The sequence below is a fragment of the Balaenoptera borealis genome (genome assembly GCF_965194805.1).
Source record: "Balaenoptera borealis genome assembly, chromosome: 3".
Taxonomy (NCBI): Eukaryota; Metazoa; Chordata; class Mammalia; order Artiodactyla; family Balaenopteridae; genus Balaenoptera; species Balaenoptera borealis.
Window position 1 is genome coordinate 51,702,209 of NC_138866.1, and position 15,998 is coordinate 51,718,206.

At 43.9% G+C, this 15,998-nt stretch overlaps 1 protein-coding gene and 1 long non-coding RNA gene across 5 annotated transcripts in view; one reads left to right on the forward strand and one right to left on the reverse strand.

Moving 5' to 3' along the window:
* The window catches only part of LOC309624978, a 51,662-nt gene extending 45,820 nt beyond the window's left edge, over nucleotides 1–5,842 (reverse strand). Inside the window, exons 1-2 of the long non-coding RNA XR_014242274.1 lie at nucleotides 5,648–5,842; nucleotides 4,853–4,887 (exon numbers count right to left, since the gene is read on the reverse strand). This is a non-coding gene — a long non-coding RNA (uncharacterized lncRNA). The remainder of the gene's footprint in view (nucleotides 1–4,852; nucleotides 4,888–5,647) is intronic.
* Nucleotides 5,843–5,981: 139 nt separating this feature from the next.
* Nucleotides 5,982–15,998, forward strand: part of MDGA2 (MAM domain containing glycosylphosphatidylinositol anchor 2) — an 830,366-nt gene continuing 820,349 nt past the window's right edge. For 2 of the 4 annotated variants that reach the window (XR_014242273.1, XM_082383804.1), the window contains exon 1: nucleotides 5,982–7,475. Coding sequence is in view for 3 of the 4 variants with exons in the window: in XM_082383804.1 (XP_082239930.1) it covers nucleotides 7,196–7,475 (280 nt within the window). In the remaining variant the exon portion in view is untranslated. The remainder of the gene's footprint in view (nucleotides 7,476–15,998) is intronic. The other 2 variants (XM_082383805.1, XM_082383803.1) reach the window with 2 other exon arrangements.

Genomic DNA, 15,998 nt, shown 5'->3' on the forward strand with positions numbered 1-15,998 from the left:
TCCATGGTATAGAAAGCTTGTTTTTTGAATCTTGCCTTAACTCTTGGATGAAAATGCCTCATAGGATGAAAATCAGAATTTCTACAAATGAGTAGAAATGTCAAGATGGTATATTCAGGTAAGGGGAGAATGAAGAATAGTGCCATTTGGTTTCCTAATGTGAGTCATGTGTAGGAGAACCAGACTCTCCCGGTGGCTCCAGAGGAGCATGGGAAGGTGCTTCCATGGCTAGAGGTCTGGGAGAAGCCTGAGCTCGGAATGAGGTGGGAGCTGAGTCCTTATGATTCAAAGCCAACAGGGAAGATGGGAGCACTGGGTGAAGCAGGGTAAGTGGCAGACACCCAATAATCAAGTGGAGGACAGCAAAGCTGGATGGAAGAAGACACCTCTCCCTATTATCGGGACAAAATCTGAAACAACCACTAGTCAGATAAGGACAAGGAGAAGAGCAAATGAGAGAAACCCTAGAGAACGAAGTAATTACATGGGAGACAAAATTTTAAACTGAGAAGAGACTCTGCTTCCTTGAATTTTTCCAATAGCTAGCTGATATGATTAGCTTGTTTGCAGATTGAGTTTAATTACAGAGAATGTTAAATGTTGATATTGTACTATATTATATTATGTCATATTGTATTGTATTGTATATATTTTAGTGTTGTGATGACACATTTTGAATCCACCACCTGATTGTGACTCAGATTTCCTTTCCTTTATTTCCTATTACATGCATATCTGTAAATTGCTCCAAACATAGAATCTTGGGGGAAATTTTTGTTCAACTCTCTCGTAGTCCTTGATATCTTATCTGTGGCTTAATCAAATCACTTCTTTGTCAGAAACAGTGGGTTTCCTTATATTTCCACCACAAATTTTCTAATCCAATGCTGATGTTGATCTTTAATCTGGTCTACTGGTGACCTAGATGTGTAAGCATTGCTTCACACTAATCTGTTTTTGAAAGATAGTAAACCAAGCATAGTGATAAGGAGAAACTTCTCTGCATTAATATTTAAGCTGTTGAGTTTTCCAAGGATACATCCAGGGACGCAGCAGTTTCAAAAATAATCTTGAAGGAGAATTGTACTCTCAAATTTTCAACTTTCCAGCTATACCTAAGTACTGAAATGCCAAATTGTTACAGATAAACTGTGGAAGGACTTCAGAGTTCAATGTGACTGGACAGAAATGGGACAGATGAACTTTGAATAAAAGCAAGTGAAGTAATGCTTTTAGAGAAAAACACTTCATCATCCTTATAAAACTAAAGGTTCCAAGCTGTCAGCTAACCTCAGATGGAGTTCATTCCAGTTATTAGGCCCATATATTAATGCTCTCCAACAACTAACAAATATTAAGAAAAATATTAACAGTAATAACAATAACAATGTATTGCTTAAGTCAAGTGCTGAGCTATGTAACATTCATGTATTACTTTATACAAAACTCTTAGTAACCTCTTGCTCTCTTTTCATTTTATAGGATACAGGAAATGTCAAGGTCACAATGACGTCAGAAATTCAAGCTCAGGGCAATCTGATGTTAAAGCTCAGACATTTACCTACAACGTTACACAGCCCTGCACTGAACATCTGCTCTGGAACAAATCAGCATTAGGTTTGTTCCCAAAATAGTATCAGAATTTTAATAATAGTGGAAAGGAGACATGTCAGAATAAGAATAAATCTAGGGCAGGGCTACTAAAATCACCAAGAGGTGATATGAGGGTATATGAGGGTAGACTTTTAAAAATAATTATGGGTTCAACATACAAACTGTATAGAAAACATGAATGGGTCACAAAATCCCAGAAGTCTGGAACTAGAAACTAGCATGTCTGTCTTGAAAGGAGGGTCTATGAGAGGGAATGCTCTTTACCAAATGAGTAAAAACTCTCAGAAATTTGCTATTTTTAGCTGTTAATAGAGTATCAAGAATATCAAGGCCCTTGGCTCATATTTTCTGCCTCTACTTTCCTCTGTTTGTCAGATACTCTTCATTGGCAGCCACGATATATCTGAGACCTTAGCCCCATCATCTGGTAACAAATTACCTTGGCATCCTCTCAAAACAGTATCCATATAGTCAGCCTCTCCTGGGCACCTCCTTTTTTATTTGGACCCTGTATTTGCTATTTCCAGGGATTATTCTTTGGGTACTTTGTTGCTTCCTCAAGCTATACATCTCTCCTTGACTTCTCTCAGTCCTTACAAAGGGGATTTGATGTGCTTCCTTATTTCTAATATTAGCAGTTACCATTCTCATTGTCCTTTTTGTTCTCACCAAAGCCCTGTCAAGGGACAACACTGTTTCCCAAAATGAAATCCTTGTCTCATATTTAACACCAGTGTCTGGGTTCTGCTTCTTATAAACAATTGCTCCCACCCTACCTCCTGGAAATCACCAGCACCTGGAACCTCCAATGCTATGCTCTGTGTCTCTGATAGGAAATCATATCTGTCATCTGAAACAGCCAATTCTATGTGATGCTGCTTAGACTTCCAAGCTTGCATGCTGGAAGCTATTACTAAGTAGGAGGAAATAAAACCAGGCGAACAGGCATTTGGTTAGAGAAAATTTACCAGAATAGAAGATTCTGTGCCCTACAGAAGTGGTTCCAATTTAGGTTAGTCAAACTTTACTGTAATCTAGGTTAGCTTTAAAGAGATCTGGTCAGAGGTCGAGGGGGTGATGGTTCGTGGTCTCAGGTACATGTCTGGGCCATAGAACAATGAGCTTGCCTTAACTGATTTTGAAATATCAGAAGTATATTTAGTCTCAAGATTAAAGGAGTAGGCCAGGGATACAGACATGTAGCCAACTGCGGTATGATTCAGAGTGGGTTATATTCCTAGTAAGCTGTGATATGAGCCAGGAACCTGTGACCATGAAGAACAGAGCAAGCACAAGGAAGTATGGAACAACAGGTCAGGGTGCACAATTCCCCAGAGATTACTATAAACCACTGATGATCTTTACATTCTTGTTTGGTTGTATAAACTAGAAAGGGAAGAGTATGTATGGGAGTCAGTGTGATTTAAAGGGCCATAAGGGAGTAGCCGTAGTAAATAGTACAGAAGACCTGGTATTTGCTTTGGGGGAGGAGGCTAGCTCTGAAAGAAAGGATGCATTTGCCACTGATAGTCTGATTTTGCCTACTCCGCTGTATCTCCAGAGTTACTAGTTTTTCTCACTTCTGTCCCACTACCTTGGGTGGATTTTGTGCCAAGCTGTGACTCCCTCCATGACATTGCCTCTCTCATGCTACCTAGGTTGGAACATCCTGCTTATACTGCAGGACAGAGATAGAAATTTAAAATGAAACTACAGTCAATAAAACTCTAAGGGGTTATTAAGATAATTAAGGCTGTCAGAGGAGAGCCCCTAAATTTTCCTGGCCTTGTCATCACAAATGATAAAGTGTCCATTGATGTTTCTGTTAGAGACAGAGTAGTACTCTTGAGTGGGCCCTGGCAGTAATGCAATGGAGGATTCCTTTGAGTTCTGTACAATTTCCATATTCCCTCTGCAAAATCCAAGAAGCTGGCAATCCTTAAAGTTACTTACCCTTCCCCCATAGGAAAGTGCACTAATTGGGCCACACAGATTATCCTGGTCCTGATTTCATTACAGCCTTTGGACCTGCCTTCTGGAGCATCTCCCTTTCTCTCTGATAAACCACCTCCCTGCCTGCCCTTAGGACTCAGCTCAGGCTCACCACCTGGAGGCCTTCAATAGTTAGTGCTAAGGTGTGGCTGGATACATCATGCCTATTTGGTCAGGGCAGCCTAAAAAATGTTGACTTTTAAGAAAACAAACAAACAAAACAAAAAACCTTGGTTGATTGAATTGGCCAATTGTTTGTAGAAGTAATCTATCATTTTCATTGGAAGGAAAAAACATATGAGATCCAGTGCAATTTTTATTCTTACTGTCATATAACCTAATTAATGGTTCCATGTAAAATCTGCCACCATGGGACTTTCCTTATATAGCACTTACAGTGTCAATAGAAGTAGTGGTGCATGTGTTGACCAACAAACCCTGTCCACTAGATTGTGTCTTTCTTAAAGGAAGGGATTCTGTCCTGTATATCTTTGAATGTTCAATATCCAGGACAGGACCTGGCCCAGAGTAGATACACCTGGTGGTTTCCTCAACTGAAGTAAATTGTAAAATGACTGGGTTCTCTACAAGCTCCAAATATTTCATTCAGGAATGCTGAGGGCTCCATGGGTGTTTGGTCCTTACCTAGGCAGAGGTGTGCATTACATGGAAAAGAAAGGCCCTGATCTTCTGAAGCTTAAGTCCTAATGTGGCAGGTTAAGAACAGTAATCCCTCTTAGAGATACTGACTTAGTCTGGGTTACTTTGTTAAAGTGATACACTGACTTTTTAGGATAATAAAATGTTTCAGTGTAGAGTCCTGAAATCACTCAAAGAGCCTATGGTTCCATAAATAAAAGTCAAAAAAAGGACAGTACAAATATACAGGTGAAGTACTATCTCAGAACATGAGTGGCCAAAATCTGGAAGTGCCTCATGGACAAGACATATTCTGAGCTGCCATCTGAGAGAGGAGTTGCACTTTACTGCTCCTTGAAGCTGCTGTGCTGCTGTATGCAGGAATTATCTACTTTTAAAAGACAGATTTCCTGAAACATAAGACAATTCCCCTCACAGCTGACCAGTGAGTGAACTTCACTCATTCTCCTTCAAAAATGCCACACATTGAGTTTTGCTTCTACTGTGATACTTAATTCCATCTACTATGTGAAAGTGGCATTTCATAAAGAAGTGGTCCTCAACGCTGAGGCAGCCTTTGGGACCTTCTCAACATTGGTCCTCTTACCTTGCAAACCCAGAGCGTAAGCAGTAGATCACACCCTGTAAAAATAATATGCATAATTCACTTAAGTGAGGAAAAGGACCTTGGTGGAAACAATGGGGACTATTCATTTCCTAGTGCTCGGAGGTAACACACCCCCTCCTGCCCCTCCTAGCCATAGCAGAGGGAAAGGGACCTGCAGTGTGTTATACCAGTCTATTATGGGAGCAGATAAATGAATACTATGCTCCAAATTTTCCATAGCAATTACTTTTTTTAAACACATGTATAAATGCACGTTTTTAGCTATTTTAATCACTTCCCTATCCATATGTTGTTTGAAGAGTGAAGAACATATTCGACAAAGTGGATTGCGTGCAGGAAGCACTAATTTTTGTGGCTACAGAGACAAATCAGAAACCACTACTTATATTACCGGTTTTCCCCTATAAATCTTCGGTGGACTATTTCTACACTAGTTCCAATGTAAATTATAGATGCTTTGCATTTTCTAATCCTTTTGTAACTATGAATTTCTTAAGCTCCTCGAGAGCCTCTGTCACAAAAGAGAAAAGATTTTCAAAGCGGTTAACTTTAGTAGGAGACATTGCGTATTAAATATGCTAAGCTCTGAACTCTTAGTGTTTTCCCCCTAGAGCCTTCACTGCTGTGACGACCGTATTTCCATTTAAAAGGACAGAAATGGGGAAGAAACGATGCTGTTTCCAAGTGCTGTGGCCGGTTCTGCCCTCTAGTCAAGTGGAACGGATCCCGGGAGACCTTGGGCGGAGTGGAGGGGATGGTGTGTCCTGTAATTACCCGGGGTCTAAGGTGGTAGCTGGCCCTTCCGCGTGCAAACGCCAACAGCGGCGTCGGAAACGATAACCGGTGTCCGAGGACGCGCAGCTCCGGGAGGTGGGGGGACGGGGGGCTCGCGGGGAAGGCTGGAGGCCGGATGCCGTCGGCCTCGCGGAGCCTCTCTGCACTGTCCATACTGATGAGCTCCACGGCTGACACAGGAAGGCAGAGTGAGGAGGAGGCGCGGAGGCAGGCGACTGAGCCGCGCACCCGGCTTTGACGTCGCCCGGCTGCGGCTAGAAGCTCGCGCTCTCAGCACGTAGCGCACAACGTGACCACACACAGCCTTCCTCTCCGACAGCCCGGCAGCTCGGCAGCCCCGCAGACCCACTCGCCGCTTCGCCCTCCTCCTCCTTTCCGCCTCCGCGGCGCGCACCCCCGCGCACACCCAGGGATTCCGGCCGGCGTCGAGCCCTCGGCGCTTCGCCGCCCGGCCCGGGCACCTCCGCCGCAGCTGGGGCCCGAACGGCGGCCACGCAGCCGGTGTCCTTCTCAGGCGGCCGCTCCCGCGTTCATCTCCGGATGCCAGCACTACGTTAGCCCAGGCGGGGAACCCCTTCTGCGGCGCCCTCCTCTAAACTCCCGCCTGTCCCGGCCGCCCCCACCCCTCCACCTGGCGGGGGCAGCGCGGAAGCGAAGAGGACGCGCGCGGTGCCGGTGGGCACGCGTAGACGTGTGTGCGATCCGCTCTCTGCTTGGCATTCTCCGTCTCTTGCAAGGGACGGTGCCTGGACTCTGCTTTTGGCTCCCGGAATTGGTGCGGCCGGCCCGAGCCCCCTCTTCGCTGGCGTGGCGCTAAAGGCTATTTTGGAGAACGGTGGAGGTGGCCGCGGCGGCGGCGGCGGCGGCGGCTGAGGCTGGTGCCCGAGAAAGCTCCAGACTCACACTCTGCGCCCTGTCGGTCCCTCTCCTCCTTCTTCCCCCTCCTCCCTTCCCTTCCTCCCCACCCCCGTGCCCCTAGCCCCACTCCTCCTCTTCCTCCTCCTCCTCTTCCTCCTCTCCCCGCTCGGCGATGCGAGCCTGTATCGTGTAACAGGATTGGCGTTGCAATGGCAACTGATGGAATGGGGGAAGGCAAGACAGCAGGGCTGGGGGCTCCGGACTGCGGGCGGGCGGGCCGCTGCCGCCGCTTGACGCTCCTCCGGGGACCTTCGCGAGTTACTTTGTAAAGGCGAACCCAAGCGAGGAAGCCCCTGCTCGGTGCCCCGAGTCAGAGGCCACTTCCTGCTCCCTGGCTGCCCGCGTCAGGCTCGCACCGCTCGGCACACCCGGCCCCTCGCCAGCACCCGCCGCCGGCCCAGCGCGCCGCCGCCGCCGCCGCCGCCGCCGCTGCGGAGACTCCAGCCCGCTCCCCTGAAGAACACTTCGCCTCCCAGCCCCGCTTCCCATCACGCCCCCTGCTCCTCCCCGGCGTCTGCGATTTTCCCAGGCGCCCAGTGTGAGTGAGGCGTGCGTGTGAGTCTGTGTCAGGGTATTGTGTTGTGGGAGTGTGTGTGTGTGTATGTGTGCATGAGTGTGGGGTGTGAGGGGCTCCTGCGCTCCGCTCACGGCCGCCGCCGGGGAAAGACGGACGGACTGCGCTTTCCTCTTCCGCGAGCGGTTCCCGGGCACCTCGGCTCGGCTGGAGAGCGAGCGGAGCGCGCCCGGCTGGCCGCCGGCCTCCAGAAGGTCCCGCTGCGTCCCCCCTGGGCTGGATATGTTCATGTTCACGTGAAGATGGATTTAGTGTACGGTCTCGTGTGGCTGCTGACAGTCCTCCTGGAGGGGATCTCCGGCCAAGGAGTGTACGGTGAGTGGAATCGCGACGCTATTGTGACCTTGTGATTCTTAGGGAAGATGGGCTGGTGAGCGAAAATGCACGACTCGCGCCGTTCCGGGGCCCCTCCCGGCGTGGCTTTTGATTTCCACTTCACGTTATTGGGAGCGATAAGGAGGCGGCGAGCGCGCTGCGAATCGGGCTGCGAACCGCTTTCCCAGCGCCTCGGCTCGGGCTCGGAGTTGGGTCGAGCCGGCAGCCCAGCACTCGTGCGAATAAGTGGCTTTGCACTTGATTTATCCCCCCTGGGGACCCGAGCTCTAGCTGTCTTTGATTTAATAATGATTTGGCTCCTTGCATGCCTTGGTGTCGGTGCCGCGGTTTCCTCCCAAGGGAAGCTTCGAATGTGACCCCAGTGAGCTCCCCATTCTTCTCCGCCCCGTTCCTCAGCCTTCTCTTTTCCTTTTCCTTTTTCTTGGGGGGGGGGGGCGTGGGGAGAGTTGAATGCCTACTTGACTTGATTTTCCGGCTCAGGAAGTGGGTTGACAGTCGAGTTGCGTTCTGCACCAACCGTTGCCATGAGCACTGACTTGGGGAGGGGAAAATAGCAGGCAAGATTCTCGGTGCCAGACACAATTAAGGGACATGTTTATGTGAATGGATGAGCAAATGCATGAATGAACGGACGGCCAAGTCTGCGCGTCTCGGCTCCGGGGCAGGACACTAGCTCACTGCAACAGGAACATAATCTCAGTTCTCCGGAAAACGCAGGTCTGGGAGGGTTAGGACGGAGAGAAGGATGAGCTAGTTAATTCGGATGTTTTTAAGTCCTCAAGAGCCAATCCAGGTTCCTTCGCCTGTCAGCAGTTGGCACCCTTGGTTTTCGGGACTGAAAGATACACACACACACACACACTCTCTCTGGCTCAAATGTGAGTCTTCTCCTGGGATAAGCAGGCGGTGCTACAAAGGAAAAAATAACTTTTGTGTTCTCGAGGTATGGTGGGAAGGTTAGGAGAAGAGCCCTTGAGGGGACAGCAGGCCGAGACTCACCCACAGCTCCCAGGCTGGGGCCGACATCCAGAGAAAGTGTGTGCTGGAAATTTGGCAGCTCGCCCTTGGTCTCCCTCGGGGTTGGGACCCCAGCGCTGCAGTGCTAGGCACCGGCTGCCCCGGGCAAAGGGCGTGAGTGTTTGTGGAAGCGCAGACCCTAGAAGTGACTTGGGAGTGGGCGCGGATGCAGGGGGACCTTGAGCCCTCAAACTGTCTGGGAACGTGGAGTGCGCAGTGGTCAGGTGTTTGGGAACCGAGGCGGGAGGTCCGCCTTTACTCTCTCCGCGGTGTCTTGTCCAGGGCTGAGCGGTGCTGGGGGCTGGTGGGGAGAGGGTCAGGAGCGGCGAGCTCTGGCCTCTGCTTCGCTTCATCGGCCGCTCCCCTTGCCTGTCTTCCTACTTCCCTCCTTGGCTCTGGGCAAGAGATCTTCACTTTCTCCCACCTCTAAGCATCTTAATTTCCCCTCTCTCCTCACTCCCTCTTTCCCGAATGAAAGAGAGCTTTCTTGGTGGTGGTGGTGGTGCTGGTACCGCTGCTGCTGGTGTGTGTAGGAGAGATGCTGAGGTCTTGAACCTCTTGGCTTAAACCGCTTGGCTGATGGCAGGAGGTGAGGCCTTGAGCGGAGCAGGAATTCATTTAGTGCTGTTTTGACTTCTGCTGGACTCTGGTGTCCTGAAGCTGAGAGTGGCTGGGATTCTAGGGATGGAGGAATGCTGCAGGTAAGATGGAACCTTCTCAGCGAGCTGTTCCCTAGTGTGAGTCTGAACTCTGCTTGTCCAAGTCTTTATTTCTCTCCCATTGGTTTAGATTAGCCCAAATAAAAAGTTTTTGGTTTTGTTTTGTTTTTTAAATGTGTGTGTTTGTGTGTGTGTGTAGGAGATAATGAGAAGTGAGAAAAATCGGGGGGGGGGGGCGGGTAGGGGATGTTCTGGAACTGTCTTGATTAGAAAGGGTTCCATTTTTCTGTCACTGTTTGTCATTCAGATTGTTTGTCCTGGCAAGTCTCATGCTGGGTGGTGGAAAAGTGTAAGATGTAGGAGTGGAGACAAGTAGAGAACAATTGCATCAAAACAGTCCTGGGCCATGCTGCTTAACAATAAGGGGGAAGGCATTTCTGCTACTGAGCTGATGGTTGTGAAGGTGGTGGTCTTTTTTTTTTTCTTTTACTATTGATGTGGTTATTAGTCACTTAGCTAGGAGTAGAATTGGCTTTGTTTGAAAATTAGTCAGCATCTCTAGTCGTTATAAATGTCATAGCTATCAGGTGGGTGAAAAAATATATTTATATATTGCTTTTCAAATATGTCTTACAAATCACAGAAGTTAGATTCTCAAGGTGGGAATCCCTAACCTTCAGCATTAGCATCACCTGGGAACTTGTTAGGAATGCAAATTCTCTGACCCCTCCCAGGATTTCTAAATCAGAAATTCAGAGTGTGGGATCCACATTCTGTGTTTTTCACCTCAGGTGATGATTAGGATGCATGCTAAAGTCTGAGAACCACTGATAACACTTCACATTTCATTGCTTTGACTTTGTAAACCATGACCTTTCTTAACCTGAAGTAGTTTTATTTTTTTTTTTGTGGAAGCATTTATGGGGTAGAGAAGATTTTATTTTTATTTAGGTATAAAATATTGATTAACTGTAAGAAGGACGTAGACATAAGAGTTAGTGTAAGATTATAAAGTGTGTTTTGAACATTTTACATGAGTCTGGAAAATGATTAATTTAAAAAAGCAGTGCAATTATAAACAGAGACTTCAAAGACCTAGATAGGAACTTTGCTAGCATAAGTCTGTATCCCTGTCACCCTTTATGTGCCTGTGTTGGCACAGATGTAAAACCATTCGTGCTACACACAAAGTATTATTTCTTAATATTGTTTTCTAGTAGCTAAGTTCAAGAGAAAATAAAATTATTTTATCGGTAATTCAGGCAAAATCACTTCACTGTAGGCTAAAACTAATTACATGATTTAGAAATATATCATTGTAACCTTTCTTCTTTGAAATAGCTAGTCAGCCCTTCATTCTTCTACTGCTAGCCTGGAAAATTCTGAGCATGAAATTCAGATGTTTTTAAGTAATTGAGACTATTTGTTTTAATATATAGATTATATTGTCTTGAGTTACTGTAATCTTCTTCCTATTGTGTTTGATCAGCTTGGTACCGTGTGTACTACTTAAGTATAAAAGTTTCTGCTATAGACCTAGGGACTTACTGTCATTTATCTGGGGATATTGCTTAGCAGACTTACTGCACAGTAGCTAAGATTTGTGTATATGTGGCATTTGGGTAAGGGAGATTATCTTTTGATTTATATCTGCCTGTCTACCCTCCACCAATGATTATGATGTCATTAAAAAACATTTTTTAAAAATGGCATTTTTCCCTGTAGATATCTATATTTGTGTAGTTTTTATTTTTTAATTTTTTTTAATAAATTTTTTTTTGGCCATGCCATGAGGCTTGTGGGATCTTAGTTCCCCAACCAGGGATTGAACCTGGGGCCATGGCAGTGAAAGCGTGGAGTCCTTACCACTGGACCACCAGGGAATTCCCTGTGTAGTTTTTAAAATCAGTTTTCTTAAGTTATATATTCTCCCTTCTTTAATTTAAGAAATTTTTTTGGTATTCAAGCTTTTTCCTCAAAATAATCTTGGAAGTTTAAAGTTTTATTTTAATTTTCTTTTTACTATATTAAACTTCACTGAAAACCAAAAAGTCATTAAAGAACAGTGAACTGGTATCCATTTTTGGCATTGTTAATTTTGTTGCACTAAACCCATTGCATTACGTTTAGGATAACTGATTAAACATAGCATCAAGGGTCACAATGTAAACCCCAGCTAGGTGTATACGACTGCAGTACTTAGAGCTGAGTGATCGAAAGTATTTTTCCTAGTTTTGAAAGTTTTCTTTGTAAGTTATTCTGTGGATGTTTAACTGTGTTTTTTAGAGAACCTGTTGATAATTACATAATTTTGAGAATCATATCTCCTGTAAACTTCACAGTTGTCTTGCTTAAAAAGAAAAAAACTGCTCCGTTGACACACACTGTATTTTTACTTCTGACCTATTATACCCTTAATTTCCAAGGAGGCTAATAAAAGATTATAACTGCATTAGCACAGGACAAATCCCCACTGCAATTGAAAAACAAAATAAAAGTCTATGTCTAAATAGTTTTTAATGGGAGCCAAATCTACCAATGACTTGGTGTCCTAAAATAATTAATGTACTGCCCATAAATAGCTTGCAGGATGTGCTAGAAAGCAATAAATAGAATAAGTTTATCAACACATGTGTATGACAAATTAGCAAGCTATATTCTCTCAATTCAAGTAATATCAATTAGTCTCATAAATTTTAAGAATGACACCCCAGGCAGTAGATGACAGAAAAGACTTGGTGGAGTTGAGAACCAGGGGATAAGGTAGACAGGAAGGATCTGGAAGATCTTTCAGACTGTCAGTGGGTTGAATCTAAATGTACAGATTGACCCAAAGGGATAAGAGTGCTCTGGCAGGTCAGTTGACCATTACATCCAGTCCCAGGATGTTTCCATCCTCACAGCAGAATTATCCCAAGGTGCATTGAATTGTGATTTTTGTCCTGTTACGAGTTTGGAGAAACCCTGTGATCAGATTCTGCTTTTGACTGAACACATATTTAGGGTGTCAGCCTGTGGGAGATGACTTTAATGAGTGTTGCTAAAAAAGGGTAAATCTGAAGCTCTGTCATATGCAGTTAGCTTTAACCTTCTCTCTTCCCACTCCTCACCGCACTGTCCCTATGTGCACGCGAGAACACGCACACACATGCGCGCACCCTGGATCATCACCACTTTGGTCACCATCACAGGAAAAGTGGGCTGTCCTTTGTATCCTGAGATTATTTTTGTACATTCAAGGTTGTCCTTACTGGTCGTGTTACTGAGAATTCGCATGACAAATGAGCAGATTATTTTATACAGTGTTACTTGCTCATGTCCTGTTTGTCCCTGGGAAGCCCCTAAGTGGGCTATTAAGTACTTTAGATTGAGCAGGTTGAACATTAAGCCTAAGGAATCATTTTCTAGAGAACAAATCGGTGAGGGTGAATAGATGTCATAAAAGAAATTCAAGGAAGGCATTTTTCATGATCTTCATTATCTTGGCTTAATTTTATTGTCTCTGATACCAGCTCTTCTTATTGATATTGTAAAATTATTTTCGTTTTTGTTTTGTAAGGCAAACCACCTTAAACCTATTTTGAGAAACAGGTTTTCTGGGAAAAATGTGCTCTGTATTCTTTTAAAATGCTGTTTTAATGTGATTGGGGTAGGGCTCATGGGATGCAACTAATAGCATGAGCCTGTGGGTTCAGTTTATGTCTTAACACAGTGTTAGGAACCGTGATCTTGGATTGCTTTCCACCTGTTGAGATAATTCATCACTCATGTTCTCTGGCCTGGTCCTCATGCTTTGGGAAGAGTCTTGGAAGAGTTGGGCTCAAGGCTGGAAACCCACAAAGTCAAAGGCAAAGAGTCAGTTATACCCGCCTAGTCCTGGAACTGAGCTCTTGGCAGCTGCAGTGAACTAAAGGAATGTGCTATCAGCTCCCAGTTGAATTGGGGGAAGATCTTACTTTCCCTTTTGGCTATTTTGGAAGGACAAGCAAAGTATTATATTGAATGCATTTCAAGTGTGAATAGGGTGAACGTTTTTAGCTTCACTGTAATTGCCATTAACTGAATAGTCCCTCAAAATGAAATTTCATTTCTTTGCTTCAGTGACTGTCAATGTAAATATATTACTTAGAGCAGAATGAAGAAATGATTTCATTTATAGGCCACTGTATCTTATTTTTATTTTCAAATCCAATTAATAAACTTTTGGCCCTGTAAAATCATAAAGTCAGAAGAGACTTTACGATGGCATTAAATCATCTCACTAATTTATGACACAATGGCTTTATATTATGCTAGTCTGATGGTGGTCCTATCCGATTCGTGAGATTTCTTTCACAACTCTTTTTTCCACAATCCAGGCTCATTCACTGGATGGATATTTTTTTGTCACCTTGCTAAAATCCCTCATCTCCATTATTGGATCATGCACTTAGTTATTTCCCATTTTATACCAGTACAATTCCATTTTTTTCTTAACTTATATGACCTTGAACTGATCCCAATTAACCTCGCTTATATTGGTTTCTTACTACTTTTCCAAGATACTAATGCCAAGATACTATTTCCAAGATACTATTTCTATCTTGTGTTTTAAAACACTTATTTCCTTTCCTGTGGATGTAATTGATTGAATTCAGTAAGAAAGATGATTTCCATTTCATAATCTAAATCATACTTTCCCCAGGAGTTCACAGTCATAGAAAAGGATTTCAAATGTTAGGAATATTTTTTTTTGGCTCTTACACATTTACTATAAATTTACCAATTAAAGACATATTATGGTAGGAGCAAAGGTGTTAGAAATTATGACGTAACTTTTCTTTCTGTCTTTTAGTATGCTACCTCTACAACTTTACATAAAAATAGGAGACATCAGTTTCTTGCTGTTCCCTGTCAAAACTATACCAAGGACTATTGTGTGGTTGTCAGATGGGGTCAAATATGTGACATGTTACCATATCCGCAAGCAGCATATTTCTTGTCCTGTTTTGTTGGAATAAGAATGAGAGGGATAAAAATAATGAAGTGATTCTGTGGAAAGGGAAACATATATGTCTGAAAGAGGAAGGGTTGGTTCATAGCTAGGCCTCCCACAGTCTTAAAGGACAGCACAAAGGGCATTGAAATCTCAATGAGGTGAGTAGGAAATCAAATGCTGGCCTGAAAAGGCCATTCGAAAAATATATCTGTCCTATAAGTAATAGCAAAACAGCAAACTATTTTTTTTCTGAAGTAGATAGAACTTTGTTCATGTGTGTCAAACAGAGGAAGAAAAAAAAAATGTCTGCCATTTGACTGAATGACAACCTCAGGGAGATTTTTCTGTTCTCTTGAAAGGGAAAGATGGAAAGATGAGGAATTCTTAAGCAGAGCCTATGGTCCCAGTGGACCAGATTATCCTACCTGCCAATTGATTGTACTTAAGGAGAGATAGGCGCAGATTAAACATTGGGGCATTCTCTCTGTTATTTCTGAGTGGAGCTATGAATTTGGTCCAGGCCTTGCCTCGGGTCCACTTCCTACTGAAGAGGGGGAGGCTCCCACGAGTCTCCTGAGAAGGATATAAAACTCTGAGGAAGATATGCAACTTTTCAGAAATTTTCAGTAGGAATTGTACACAGATTCTGGTCAGATTGTGGGTAAGTTCTGGTAACTTCAGTCAGCAAATTAAGGTATAACTTCTATGGATTAAACATGTAACTAAGTAGTAAGAGCTGTGAACTCAAAGAGTTTACTAGTTAATTAAGAAGATAAAGCCAAATGGAAAAACAAACAAAATAAGACTATGAGAAATATACAAATATTTGTGCAAGACGAGAGAGCATTGATAGCTGCCATGGTTGGAGGAAACTTGAAAAAGCTGGTACGTCATGATTTGAGTCTTGAAAGTAGGTTGATGTAATATAGATAAAGAGGGAGGATAGGCCAGTGCTAAAGCACATATCCCAGCTGCAAGAATAATAGGGCAGAAAGGAAAATAACCCTGCAGTACGTGTCTAGTATTAAGCCTAAGCAATTTCTCCAAAGTTTGTCCCAACTAGAAAGATGTATCCATCATTAACCTATGGTAACTCCCTCTTCCCCGGAGTCTGTAAGTCTGTGAAATAAATTTGACTATGTGATACTCTGGAACTTGCTCAGATATTTATGTTTACCAAGTTCCTAGGTTTGTGTGTGTGCAGTGTGGAGCCACTTGACCTCATCAGGAGTTAAGACAGTTGTCTCTAAAGTTCCTGTAGGATACTGAGCCCTCCTCAATTCTACGCAAACTTGGGAAGCTTTGAACTTACATGGCCGCTCCTTTTGGAGTTAAGGTCAAAGACTTTTCAAAGCCTTTTTAAGAGTCCATGTTGTTCTTTACAAATAGACAGCCACTGAGATGAATGCGTTGCCTTTATGAAAAGAGGTATGTGCTTTCATTATAATTTTTTTTTATTCTTGTGCAAGGCAGCATAATGTGGTTGAAAACTGTTGGGGAACTTGGGCTTTCTTCTTGTTCACCTGCTGCTCTACTCCATGACCAGATGCAAAAAAAAATCTTAGTCTCTTTATCCCTCAGTTTCCATCTCTAATAAACTCTTAGGAAAGTGGGCTGTTATACAGAGAAAATGTAAATAACAGCAAGAATAAAAAAGTCTGGTTGCATTTTTATATCTGGAGTAGAGGGAGACCGCATAGCAAGCATCCTTTATCTTCTTAAAAAAGTACACTCAGGTGGTCCAACAATTGGACCTCCTAGTGGGAGTGCCATTTGGTTCTCAGAACAGAGTAAGGGGCTTGGAAGTAACAGGGAGCAAGTAATTTTTCTCTGGAAAAAATAATTCCC